The sequence below is a fragment of the Schistocerca serialis genome, chromosome 2 (assembly GCF_023864345.2).
Source record: "Schistocerca serialis cubense isolate TAMUIC-IGC-003099 chromosome 2, iqSchSeri2.2, whole genome shotgun sequence".
NCBI classification, from domain to species: domain Eukaryota; kingdom Metazoa; phylum Arthropoda; class Insecta; order Orthoptera; family Acrididae; genus Schistocerca; species Schistocerca serialis.
This window is the reverse complement of record NC_064639.1, coordinates 1,045,323,888-1,045,337,844: the sequence shown is the minus strand read 5'-3', so window position 1 is coordinate 1,045,337,844 and position 13,957 is coordinate 1,045,323,888. Positions and strand designations below refer to the sequence as shown.

General features: G+C 41.6%; 1 protein-coding gene across 1 annotated transcript in view; it reads left to right on the top strand.

Annotated features, from left to right (window-relative positions):
* The window catches only part of LOC126458476 (serpin B6-like), a 238,280-nt gene that overhangs the window by 73,229 nt on the left and 151,094 nt on the right, over positions 1–13,957 (top strand). The window contains exon 3 of the mRNA XM_050095570.1: positions 7,425–7,604. Coding sequence (XP_049951527.1) covers positions 7,425–7,604 — 180 coding nt within the window. The remainder of the gene's footprint in view (positions 1–7,424; positions 7,605–13,957) is intronic.

Here is a 13,957-nt window from a genome sequence, read left to right as displayed (position 1 = left end):
CATTATCATGATGCAAGAGCCATGAATTGTTTCGCCACATTTCAGGCTGGTTCCTTTTCATATTTTCTCGCAGGCATCACAGAATGTCCTGATTATACCACAAGTAACAGCTTGTCCCTGTGGCATGAGTTCATGATGAACTAAGCATTCAATGTCAAAGAAAACTACCAGCATAACTTTGACATTTGACCTGACCTGATCAGCTCTCTTGGTCTTGGAGAGTCTTTCCCAATGCATTGTGAAGCCTGAACTGTGGTCTCAGCATCATAACTGTAGATTCATGTTTCATCACCAGTTATGGTTCTCTTAAGGAACATCTCATTCCCATTTACAAAGTCCAAAAGCTCTTCACAGACTGCGAGGTGAAGGCCTTTCTGGTCTTGATTCATGAGGCATGGTATGAGCTTGGTGGAAACATGATGCATTCCAAGATGCTGTATCAGGATTTCATGCCATGATCCAACTAAAATGTTACATTCATCAGCAATCTCTTGGGAAATCAGTCTTTCATTGGCACACATGATTTTGTTGACATTTCTGACAAGAGCGTCATTAGTAGACATTGAAGGGCATCCTGAATGGGGGTCACCTTTAACTTCTATCTGGCCATTTTTGAACTGTGTGAATCATTTCTAACAACAAGTGTGGCTTAAGCACTCACCACCATGGGCTTCCTGCATCATTTGGTGTGTGTCTGTAAAGGTTTTCTTCAGTTTCATGCAAAATTTAATGCAGTTGCATTGTTCCTTAAACATTGCAATCTTGAAATTCGCAAACTGTGTGACACAATGTTCTGCTCAATACAGCAATGAACCATAACTAAACTACGTACAACAATGAAACTTCTGCTGGCAGTTATGCATTAAACACATGAGTAAGCAGGGATCCCAACCATGTTTTGCTCCAACACACTATTGGCATGAAAGTACAAATGTTCTGGAATTTTTTGAACAGACCTTTGTAGTATACTTATACAAATGCTCAAAGACTCTAAAACGAAATATGTTCTCAGCTTGGAGCCATATGCAGGGAAGATAAATGATAGGCCAAAACAATCAAATTCAGCAGCAGCTGTTATCAAATGCCTGGTTGTTCCTATATATAATACAGTGTGCAGTGTCACCACAGATATTATTACACTTCAGTTGATTTGGCCAAAGATTTGTGGAGGAATCACAAGCTAGCTCTCATGGAATCATTACAAGCAAGTAGGAAGCACATAGCCCAAGAACTGAAACACATCAAGATGAGAATTATATTCCAGTAAATGTGCTTTCAGTGATTCTAGTACTGGAAATACCCCAATCACAACTGTTCCCCCATGGAAAAAAAACCTTCTGATGCTGCTGACTCAACATTATGGCACTGCAATTGTTTCACCAACTGACACTAAGAATAAAACAGTCATAAATTTATATTATAATGAGACGAAAGGCAGTGTTGGCACAATCAATCAAGTGGCGACTAAATTTTCGACTGAGGATGCTACAAGAAGGTGGCCACAATCAATTTTCTGTAGTCTTGTGGACATAGCAGTGTTAAATGGTTATCCATTGTGTCTACTAAACTTCCCAGACACGAATAAGACAAAATCTAATAAGCAATGGCTTTTTCTTCAAGAATTGGAACTACAGCTCTTGAAACCTTACATTGAAGAAAGGACTATGAATATATGAATATGAATATTAGAGAACTCCAGAAATGCATGGTTTCAACCATGGGAAGTATTCTCAGATGGCATGTCAAGCAGAAGTTTGCTGCAAAGGAAGCTGAAGAAGGAAGGGGAAGATGTCTGTTGTATTGGCATGAAAACCAGTCAAAAGCAACGAAGGACTCTTCTTTCTGTGTTTATTCACCACCTTCCAAACGGTATCTACTTCTGAACAAAACTGTATCAATGATCATTGATGCCCAACACAGACTTTGTGACCACGCACATTGTTGATGCACATCAAATGCCCCAGATTCTATCCACCAACAGTCATAATTGTATTCATTCCTATCGATCTACTACATCACTCATCCTGACGTACTTTAGCGTTTTGTTTTCTGCACCTGCCCATTTTCTCGACCTGCCCATGCCACAAGAACTTCTGAACCTCAATCTAACCCATCCCCTCCCTTTCTCTTCGCTTATCATAACACACACGCACTCCCATTCCTCATCGTCCCTTCTCATCACGTTTCTGTACGTTTTTAACATATTTATGAGTATTTTTACATGGGTTAATGCATTTTAACGTATTTCTACGCTAGACTCTCGCTAATGCGGACATTCCTGGCACATATGGGTGCTGGATTAGTGAAAGTGCTGGATTACTGAGTGTCTGAAATTTATTTTATTCATTTATTTCATTTTTATTTAATTTTTGGAAACATAGGGGATATAGTGTACTGTACTGTTTAAACTGAAGGATACAATTTTAAAACACAGAGGATATACTTTATTAGATCCAAAAATACATTAATTTTCAAAGAAAACTTAGTCCTAGAGTGTATACTGTACATAATTATACAGTCGTATCACTTACTATGAAACATGTCCCCAATTTTTAACTGTCACAATGATGATAATGAGATGGTGCCATGCATTATCATGCAGCTGCTTTATAAGCAGTACATTGGTACTGCATTTATCTGGTTGTTGCATGATGTACTCCAGGAAGACCTCAGCACTTCAGCAACAGCAGTGTGAGAAATCTTCATGCTCTCTCCTCCTGTGTCCTCTTCTTCATAAACAGCTACGTCCAGTTCTACATTCTCACTCTTTTGCATAATTTCCTGTTTTCCCAACTCACTATCCATTTGTGTTGAGTAATGGTGAATAACACCTTCTTTCTTTTTGATGTCATAAATAGTTGCTCGTCCAACAATGAACTCAGCAGCAATGGCTTTCTGTGAAGAACCTTGATTTAATTTATCTAAAATTTCAAGTTACTGCTTGAGGTCTTGCGTAACGTGTTTCCTTTTAGAAGACATGATCCCGATCTGTAAAGAAAGCTACAATTTCAAATACAGTATATAAAACATTGTTTAACTAAGCATTGTTGTGCATGATAATTTGTTGTGCATATGTTTTTGGATGTACGTTGGATTACTGAGAGGCTGGACCAGTGAGGGCTGGATTAGTGAGAGTCTAGTGTATCTTTGCGTATCTGTTCATGTTGCTGCTTGCATTTACGTATTTTTCACTCATTTTTACATGTCTTTTTGGTTATACAGCTCCTCTCGCAACCATCAACACCTATTTTGCCAATTTCTGCATCATTCCCATTTTCTTTACACCATTCATGCCACAATGGATCCTTACTCCATCTTTCTGCACCAGTTCATTTCACAACGACCTACAAATTTTCAGATTCTGCCAATCCCTGGCCCTCACAAACATGGTATTACAAAAACACATCTCCATGCCATAAAATGCCAGAACCACCTCTTCTCCCTCTACGAGATACTACTACTCTGCAATCCCTAGTCCATACATCAGATCTCTGAAATTGAATCCTGTGCTCTCCAGCAACTGGAGGAGCATTCCAGACAGTTCCTCCATAAGTTACCTAACCTGATGACATCCCACTGCCATCTTGGAGCTCCACTATCTGACCATTATCATACCCACAGAATTTTTTCTCATCCACCCCTCATAGCAGCTAAACCCTACCTAGCTGACCTTTTCAACTTGTCACATCCCCCCAAACCCCCTACCAACTCTTCAAGAAATCCAGAGCCAAAACATTCCTGTAACAGTGGTGCTAACCTTTCCACCAAAACCCTCAGCTGCACATTAAGTTTCAGTCCTATCTAAAGGCCTCACCTTTAGTCCTACACCCAAATTTAACTATGCTGAATTTGTCAAAGACCTGCTCTCCTTTTCCTGACCCCTGTAGTGGAAGCACTTCTTTACCACCAATCCCTCCAAACAAGAAACCACCCTAATTGCAGTATTTGAAACCTGCATCTTCCAGTTTGTATCACTGTCCAACCATGATCCTCCCCCCCCCCCCCCCCCCCCCCACTCCTACCTAACCACCTGCTGGTCACCTTCCAGGAATTCCTTACCTCCAACTTAGTGTCACCATCCTTCTGGAGGTCCCTTCATCAGAAGAAAGAATAGCCATACATAGCCTCAAAACAAATCCTGACCTTATCATCCTGCCTGCAGACTAAGGTTCCACCACTATTGTTATGAATCATAGTGACTACCTGGCAGAAGGCCTCTGCCAGTTATCTGAATCCTCCACCTATAAACTCTGCTAGAGTGAACCCATCCCACAAGTCCAATATAAACACCAATCACTGTCCCTTCCCAGAACATCTCCCCTGAATCAATTTCCATCCTCATCCCTATGACACATCACACACCTGCCTTCTTCATGCTCCCCAAAATCGACAAACCCAACAATCCTAGACACCCCATTGTGGCTGGTTATTGTGCCCCCTACTCAAAGAATTTTGGTCCTCATTGACCAACACCTCCAACCAATTCCCTGTAATCTAGCCTTCCACTTCAGACACCAACCGCTTACTTCATGACTCTCCACCATCCCCATCCCTTTACCTCAATGTTGACGCCAACTTCCTACACACCAGCATTCATAATGCCCATGCTCTTACCACTATTGAACATTACCATTCCCAACATCCTTCAGACTCCAAACCCACTACTTCATTTCTCATAGATCTTACTAACTTTACCATAACCCATAACTTCTTCTCATTTGAAGGGAAGGTATATAAATAAATCCATGGCACAGTCATGTGCACCCACATGGCACCCTCCTAAGTCAACCTTTTTATGGGCCATCTAGAGGATACCTTTCTAGCCTCCAAAAACACCAAACTTCCAGTTTGGTTCAGGTTCGTTGATGACATCTTCCTGATCTGGACTCAGTGCCAAGACACCCAATCTTCGTTCCTTCACAACCTCAACACCAACTCCCCCATCCACTTCACATGGTCCGCCTCAACCCAGCATGACGCCTTCCTAGATGTTGACCTCCTCACTGATGGCTCCATCTGCACTTCTGTCTACATGAAACCCACCAACTACCAACAGTACTTGCATTTTGGCAGCTGTCATCCCTTTCACACAAAATAATCCCTCCTACAGAACCTGAACATCCAGGAATGGTGTATCTGCAGTGTCAAAAACTCCCTTCTCAGTATGCTGATGATCTCACCAAGGCTTTCACAGACAGGCACTATTCCCCAGACCTAGTTCACAAACAGATATCCCATGCCATTTCCCCTCACACCCTCAAACAGTCCCAGCACCTACAAGAACCAGTCCCAAAGCAGTGTCCCCTTCCTCACCCAGTGCCACCCTGGATTGGAAAAACTGAGCCACATCCTTTGTCAGGGCTTTGATTGCCTATCATCATGCCCTTAAATGAGGGCATCCTACACAAGATACTTCCCACCCCTTCTAAAGTGGTGTTCCATTGTCCACCCATCCTATACAACATCCTAGTCCATCCCCATTCCACTCCCGATACATCCCCCTTGCCACAAGGATAATATTCTTGTGGAAGACCTAGGTGCAAAATCTGCCCAATCCACTCATCCAGCATTTCCTATTCCAGGCCCATCAGGGGCCGGGCCACCTGCAAAAGCAGCCATGTCATTTAACAGATCTGCTGCAATCATTGCACAGCTTTTTATATTGGTATGACTACCAACCAGCTGTCTACCAGGGTGAACAGCCACCGCCAAACTGTGGCCAAGAGCAAAGTAGACCACCCTGTGTCACAACATGCAGCAGAACAAAACACACTTGCTTTCAATGGCTGCTTCATTACCCGAGCCATTCCGAGCCTTCCCTCCACCACCAGCTTTTCTGAACTGTGCAGATGGCAGCTGTTCTTACAACACATTTTCCACTCCCGTAATTATCCTGACCTCAACCTACGGTAACGTACTGTCCCCACACCCTCCAGACAACAGTTTCCACCCCCCCCCCCTATTCTCATTCTCATCTCCCATGCTATTTATTTGCAGTCTTCTGCTAATGCATCTGCCTGTCTTTCCCCACTACTTTCCTGTTTTGCTCCTTTTTTCCCCACCTCCCTGTGCACAACCTCCTGATGCTGCACCTGGTGACCTGTTGCACACTTCACCAAACAGTGTTCATTTCTCTCCCCATCCCTTCCCCTTCCCCGTCCTATCCATATTGCTGCTTTCGTCCCCCACATGGAGTTGCATTCGAGCCTGAGATGCTAGAGTTGGTGATCATGTGTGGGTGAGGTGTGCTTGCTCTTGTGGGTGAATGGTGTGTGTCTCTCTTTTACTGATGAAGGCTGTGTGCAAAAGCTACCAGTATATGCATCTTTTAATTGTGCCTGTCTGCAACTTGATGTGTCTTCTTTACAGTAAGTAGCAACCTGTCTTTTGCCATATCACTGATATTTGTACCCAGAGTTTCCATTGTTTGAAAAATACTAAACACATTTTTGTAGAGAGTGCTAAAAGAAATTTACTGTTTCTTGACCTTTATTACACATCAGTAGATCTTTATACAATATTTTGTTAATAATGATCAATAAAATTTAGAAATTTGAATTATTATTATTATTATTTTTTTTTTTATGGCAACAACGAACCCAGCCTTTGGCCCCCACCCTCCATGGCTGCCTCGCTGCTGCTCATTGTGAAAAGTACATTGGTACTGTAAGGGTTAATGATTCATTTTCCATGTGTCTCAGTTGAACTAAAATGAAAGTATTTAGTAAAATCATTCCTGTCATGACTGAAGAAGACAAAAATTACAATATAGTATCCACCAATATAATCAACATTTCAGCTATATGGAGTTTTAAAGACAAATATAGGTCCAACATTGATAAAAACGCACCTTCATTTGCAGTTTCCTGTAGATGCTGTAAGTTATTCCACTGAATCATTCGTTTTAATGTTTATATTACTGATATTTTCCTATTTCAGTTTCTGATAACGGCATCTCTTCAAAAAAGAGGCAACTACTAATTTAATGATAAATCACAACTAAGTACTGAGTAAAACCAATACAACAAGATATTAATTCTCTGGTTTGATGGGCATATCTGTATGGGAGAAGATACATTTCATGAGTAATACTACCTTCTTCCCCTTACATTCCACACATGAATGTAGCATATAATTGACTGTCAGACACCTCTGAATATATTGTAGTCTTTCTTACATGATGTTTCTACAATGGAGACAGAGTTGTCCTACAGTCATTCTCAAATACTTGTTCTTTAACCTTGCTGAATGGTGTGTCACCAAAGGACTATTGTCCTGGATTCTTAGATGCCTACTTCAAATTTCTTTCCATCAGACTACTACTGTATTTTTGTGAATGTCTCTCTTTGTGGCAGATAAATGTTGTTGACACACTGAAGTAACTTCTGCTTAGTATCCTTTCAACATCACTACTTTTGTTACAGATTCTCTCAGAAGTCAAAGGTAACCTGTTTTTCTCCCCAACAAGCATGCAGGTAATTTTAGCTCTTGTACATCTTGGTGCAAAGGGTAACACTGCTCAGGAGATTGCAGATGGCTTATGTCTTCCATCTGATAAGGAGACTATTGAGAATGGATTTAGAGAATTAACAAATCGTTTGCAGGTTTGTATGAATCATCTGTTGTGTTTTTATATTACTCATATAGAAAGACTCATTCTCATGTAAGTAAATACATTGAAGATAGCAAACTGGTTAAGAGTGGCTTAAAATTTATATAAAAATACAGAAATGACAATGGCTGCACCACAAAGCACGTACAAAACGGTAATGATTGGCTTTCCAAGAATGAGGTGCCATTTTTTCTCTGTTGGAAGGATTTTTTATTTTTTTATGCATCAGAAAATGAAGTGGAATTAAAAGTTTAAACTGCAATTGGTAAATCACCAGCATTGGTGTAAGGCTAAATGGTATAAGTTGCACACAACAGCTCTCTTGTAATGCAAGACGTTTAGTTATAATGATTTTAAGTTATTGCAGCTTCTAGGTAAAAGCCAATGATTCCATATACTTCTTAACAATGCTTTTCTTGTTTTACTTTGCAAAATAAAGTCACACAGAACATCTGCAGCCATTATATAAGTAACATTATTCTTTTCTGGTGGGACATCCACACCTGTTACATGTAATGTTTATGATTAAAACAACCTCTGTAGTTGTACAGTTATTTATTGACTAAAGTCTTTGCACTACCAGGTTTCAGAGACTCAGTTCCATCTTTAGTTGTGTACGAAAGTTAAAATTAAATATCTCTAAGCTGCAAGACCATAATAAAACTAACAGTAATAGACAAAAAGACAATTGTGGTAACGTAAATCCATTCCATTGCATATACTTATAAATAAAAAGTTGAAGCAGTTGTGTCAAATACAAAATTGTTTAGGCTTTTGTGGCCACTTGTTGACAAACTGTCTACTGGCTTCTGTCTTGGGTTCTTTGGCCGACATTCATCTGATGATTTCACTGACATTTCACCAGCACAAGTGGCTGGCATTGTCAAAGCTTCATCCTCCATTGCCAGTGGTGAACTGGAGTTGAGCTCGCAGCTGCAGACTATATGTACCTGGTGCACCAACGTCCGAGGGCTTCTCCGTGGTCATTCTCGGTGCGGTTGTCCTCTTGCTACCTGTGACTGTTGTTTGCTGCAGTACGGGAAGCCAGGATCCATTTACCTTAAGGCCTTCCTCTTTCTTGTTGAAGCTATTCATGTGATTTTGCATTTCTACAGCTTCTCTGAACAAGCGGGTGTGATAGTGCTTCTCTCCAGCCAGAACTTCCATGTCGGAAAATTTTATTACGTGGGCAGTCGGTCTCAGTGTGTGCTCTGCCATGGCCAATCTCTCCACCTGCCACAACCTGCAATGTCACTTATGTTCTTTGACCCTGGTGTTGACTGATCGTCCAGACATTCCAACATAAACTTTTCCACATGTGCATGGTATGCGGTATATTCCTGACATTGCAAGTGGGTCCCGCTGATCTAAGACACTCTTTAATCTTCCTTGTCAATTTGAAAATTGTCTTTATGCCGTGTTTGTGCAATATATGGCCAATTCTATTCATCACTCTGGAAATGTATGGCAGAAAGGCCGTACCTGACATTTCTTTTTCTGGTTTCTTACTTCGCTAATTTGTGTCAAAACTAACTTGCAAGGCAACACATCTGCTTTGGCTCATCAGACTGAATACTCAAATGCATCCACATGACAAGCACCTTTCAGCTGAAACTGACAAACTCCTCCTTATCCTCCAAGTGGTGGTGAGGAGCATGAACACTAAATACAAAATAAAGCCAGATTAGACACTGCATGGGAAGCAGAAAGCTGAAAACAGCAGGCTGAAAACCATGTAGCATATAGCTGTACTCACAAAGTTCTTGTGTGTTTATTTATGCACTAAGCGACTTTAGTACTGCTTATTGCTATATAAGAAACCATGCAGTGAGTACACATTAGTTGGTAAACAACACTTGTGATTGTATATGTTGATTTTACTTCAGTGTTGTAGGATTTACCAGAGGTGGGGCTGTAGTAAGCAGTAGAGGGTGGAAGCACTGGGCATGTTATAGCAGCAACAAGTGCAGCATAGGAATCCTGGTGTAGAGATGATACAGGTTTCTGGTAAGAGTATTTGCCCTTACTGTACAGTTTCTTTAACAGTGTACCCAATAAACTCAGAAATTTATCCACATGCCACAATATCACAACATCCCCTGTCACAAGCAAGCTATTTTTTATTGTGGTAGCTGCACTCAAATTAACTGAGGTTCCAGTTAAGTTCCAGTAAAATCAGTACTTTAGCACCAGTAATTATTTGGCTAAAAATACATACCTTTTTTTCATTATCTCATGCTGTGGTATTTTCTTATTGCAAATACTGTGGCTTTACTCAACCATTCAGTCCCCACAACATTGTCGGGAGAGAATATTTTGAGTACAGTAACTGATACACATATGTTTATATTTGCATTGCAAATATTATCAACTGCAGCTGACATGGAATCACAACAAGTAGCAAATACAAGAATCTGTTATCAGATATAGTAGTGTTTCTTGGAGAAACTTGGCTATCATGGTGTGGACCTATCCCAATATATGTTATAACAATCTTCTTGTATACCAGACAGCAATTGTTTGAGTGAAACCATTTTGTTCACACAGATGACACAAGAAACAAAGAAATCTTTATGCTTACCACCCACCACCTCTAGTTGTATGCTCCTCAATAAACAGGGATGAAAATCTATAAAACATTAAAAGGGAACATGTTAATGATGATGAAATTAGGTCTACTGAAAAGAAGGCTATATGAGACATTGGTACGGAAATGCCATTACTCAATGGATGAATTTGTGCAGGACTAACTGGTAATATGAGCTAGATATACTTGTTACATATCCTCATTAGTATATATATTATTGTTCATAGAAAAATCATCTCAGTGCTGTATTATTATGTATTAGTGTAAAAGTATTTTTAATTGTAATGTAACTTTCTGACAAATCTTCAGTATGTAAACCAAATGGATTGCATGAGATCAAGGGCGATTCTAGAAATCAGTGATGGGGGTGGCAAATTATGGAGGGGGTGTGGAGTTTGAGAAATGGAATACTGCTTAACAAAAGGAGAGTTGGGGTCCTCCACTGACAAATTGGTAAAATTTGGTGTTGCTTAAAGTAGTTTTTGGTAACTGTTTTGTAGTTCAGGGCAAAAAACTTATTTTAATATGGAAGATTTTACAAATTGCATAAACCATAAAAAAGGTCAACTTACACCATTAATTTTCTATATACAGAAGATGACATGAATGTAAAATCTTGAACTTGACATGAATATAAAAAAAATTCTGTAATAAAATTCACTGGCTATTTCCATCTTCTGCCCAATTTATCGTGCTCATTTGTCTCTGTTTCTTTTTTTGAATAAGTCGATGACATCACATCCAATGTATATTAATAAATAATAAGATGCCTATTTTAAGTTAAATGATATTTACCTTTTATTATTTTGTTAAAATGTGTTTGAAATACAGTGCAACCTATATTGCTATATAATTACAAAAAAATATTGAATCTGTTGAAGTAATGTATTTGCTGATTTCTGAAGTCATTTTATCCAGTGTAATATGATACTCCCTTGGGTGAGGGGGGGTGGGGTGCCTGTAGCCCCACTCCCCCCCCCCCCCCCCCTCTTGCCACTGCCCCTGTATGAGATGAATAAACTACAGTTCACATTTAATACAAGAACTGTGAGTACAGCATTAGACACGGAGGTAAAGCTACAACCGTGAGAATTGATTAATATGGTGCCAGTGGGCACTATCTGGTACACATCTGAGAAATGTCTGATACAAAGCCAAAGTCCCAAAAGCAGCACATACATAAGTCCATTAAACAGAGTTAATACCCAGTGTCTAAATATAATGACTATAGCAGTGAGAAGATCCAACCAGAAGTGTGTTGGCAGTAAGTTATATCATAACATAAACTTGCTCATGTATACCATGGTTGCCCTTGTTCCTACCTTGAGACTGGTGGCTGCAGCTTGTCTAATGTAATGGCACACAACATAGTTACGCTGCTTCCATGAGCTCTGATGGATTGTCAGTATTGATATCTTACAATATTACACCCTTTATTATTGAAATAGGTCTGCAGGGACAGAAGTGTTCCATTTATGCCTTATTTGAGGTGATGGAGGGTGGTGATCGGGGTCAGTGATCTGTCTACTGGATCCATTGTGAAGTATACGCAGTCTCCTGCAGTCGACAGGGAAGAACTAACAGTCAATTTGAACACACTTTATTGTAATTAAAGAAAAATGCCTTCTTGGCATACACTAAGTTTTAAACACAAGCACACCAAAATATCCCCACAACTCTTGGGGAGGTAAACCACATAAGGAAACAAGACAATGGAAGAAAATACTGGCCAAAATCTACTCAACCGATTACAAAATACAACATGCTACTACAATTCTATGGGGAGTGTATACAATGCTAGGGCCAGTGTAAGTACTGGCTGGAGCTGTTGCCCAACAGTAGGTAAACACTGCCGGTCTGACTGTCCTGGCATGCTTATAAAGCCAATTTGGCGTAGTACTACATGAGTCACAAAAAAATAATTTGCACAGCACCACAAATGTCAATAGGAGTAGGAGCGTCCTGGTCAACGTCCATGGGTTTGTGGCTGGCAGGGGTGGGAGGTGGCGATGCAGCACTAGCAGCTGGCAGCGGAGACAGCGGCTGAGGCAGAGGCAGAAGTGGAGATTCCACCACAGGACAGGTGGCGATAGGCACTGACAGCTCCCCGGGGTGTTGTGGTCCACCGGAAGGGGGCAGAGGTGGTTGATATGCCAGCTGGTGGTGGAACCATTGGCTCACCGGAGAGATGCCATCATGTGGCTGCAGAACTTGGTGATGACCACAGGTGCTCAGTGCGTCCGTGGATGAGAGAAGATTTGCACCCAGACCTCCTGCCTGACATGAAAGGAGTGCACCGGTGTGTGGGCAGGAGGGTGAGAAGCCTCAAAAACCAGAACAGATAAGGGAGAGCGGAATGGTCGACCATGAAATATCTCCACTGGACTTTTACCGGCATGGAGGGCGGTCTCATATGTAGCCAAAAAGGAAAGCACGGCCTCCTCCAGTAGGTGATATATCAGCAGCTTATTGAGGCAGGCCTTGAATGTTCCCACAAAACATTCTGCCTGACTGTTTGACATTGGGTGAAAAGGGACGGCCGGATGAGGGAAATTTAATTGGCAGTACAGAATTGCTTAAACTGTGGACCATTTTGGGGAGTCCCACGACAGTAAAGAGGCGCCGGAGAATTTTGATGGTCTCAACAGAAGTATTGTTCATCAATTGGGAGACATAAGGGTATCATGACCCAGACTTGATCAGTATGAACCACGGGGAACCATGAAACGGACCTATGGAGAAATCCAAATGGAGACATTCTCACGGAGCAGCTCCATCCAGCCACAAAAAATACTGAAATGGGGGTGCTGCCTGACATGTTTGGCACATGGTGCAGGATGACATGAGGGAGGCAATGTCTTTGTCCCAACCGCCCCAATAAAGATGTCAGTGTGGCAGCTGTTCAGTGAAGATGATGCCCCAGTGGCCAGCGTGGAGGAGGTCAAGGACACAGCAGCACAACAGATTCATTATGACCACCCATGGAATGTCAGAGTCACTATGCAAAGGGATGATGCTACTATGGAAAAAGAGACTGTGCCAATGATCCCAAAAATGCTGGAACTCTGAATCGTGGGTGCTACAATTGCTGGTTGGAAAACCCGCAGCAATTTGGCAGCAGGGAGCTTGCAGTGTCCAATCCTGAGCAGTGGCCCACCAGACTGCATCGGCATCCAATGGAAATGCATCTAGAGCTAGGTCCACATCTGATTCCACATGGAAACAAACCAAGGGGGAGGCATCAGACTCATGGTCTCCCCTAGCAGGCAGGCAAGGCAAAAAATCGGTGTTTGTGTGCTGTTCAGAGGTACGATAGACAATATCAAAGTCGAACGTAGCCAGGAAGAGTGCCCAGCGCTGAAGGCGGCATGCTGTCTGGGTAGACACTGCAGCACCCAGGTGCACCCAAAGGTTTGTGGTTGGTCTTCAGAGTGAAATTACGACTATCCACGAAACTTTAGAATTTCGTCAGGACGAAAACCAGCGCCAAAGCTTCCTTTTCAATTTGACTGTATTTGGTTCGACTGTCAGTCAATTTTTTGGCCACGGGCCTCTCAACGCCATCGACCACTTGCAGGAGGCCCGCACCCAGGCCATAGTCTGAGGCATCATTGGAGATGATGAGGGGCAGGGAAGGATCGTAAGTGGTCAGACAAGGAGGGTGGGAGAGAACTGATTTGAGACATATGAAAGCCTGCTCACACACCCTCTCCCAAAGCCAACATGCACCCTTGCACAATAACCCTGTCAGGGGTGCC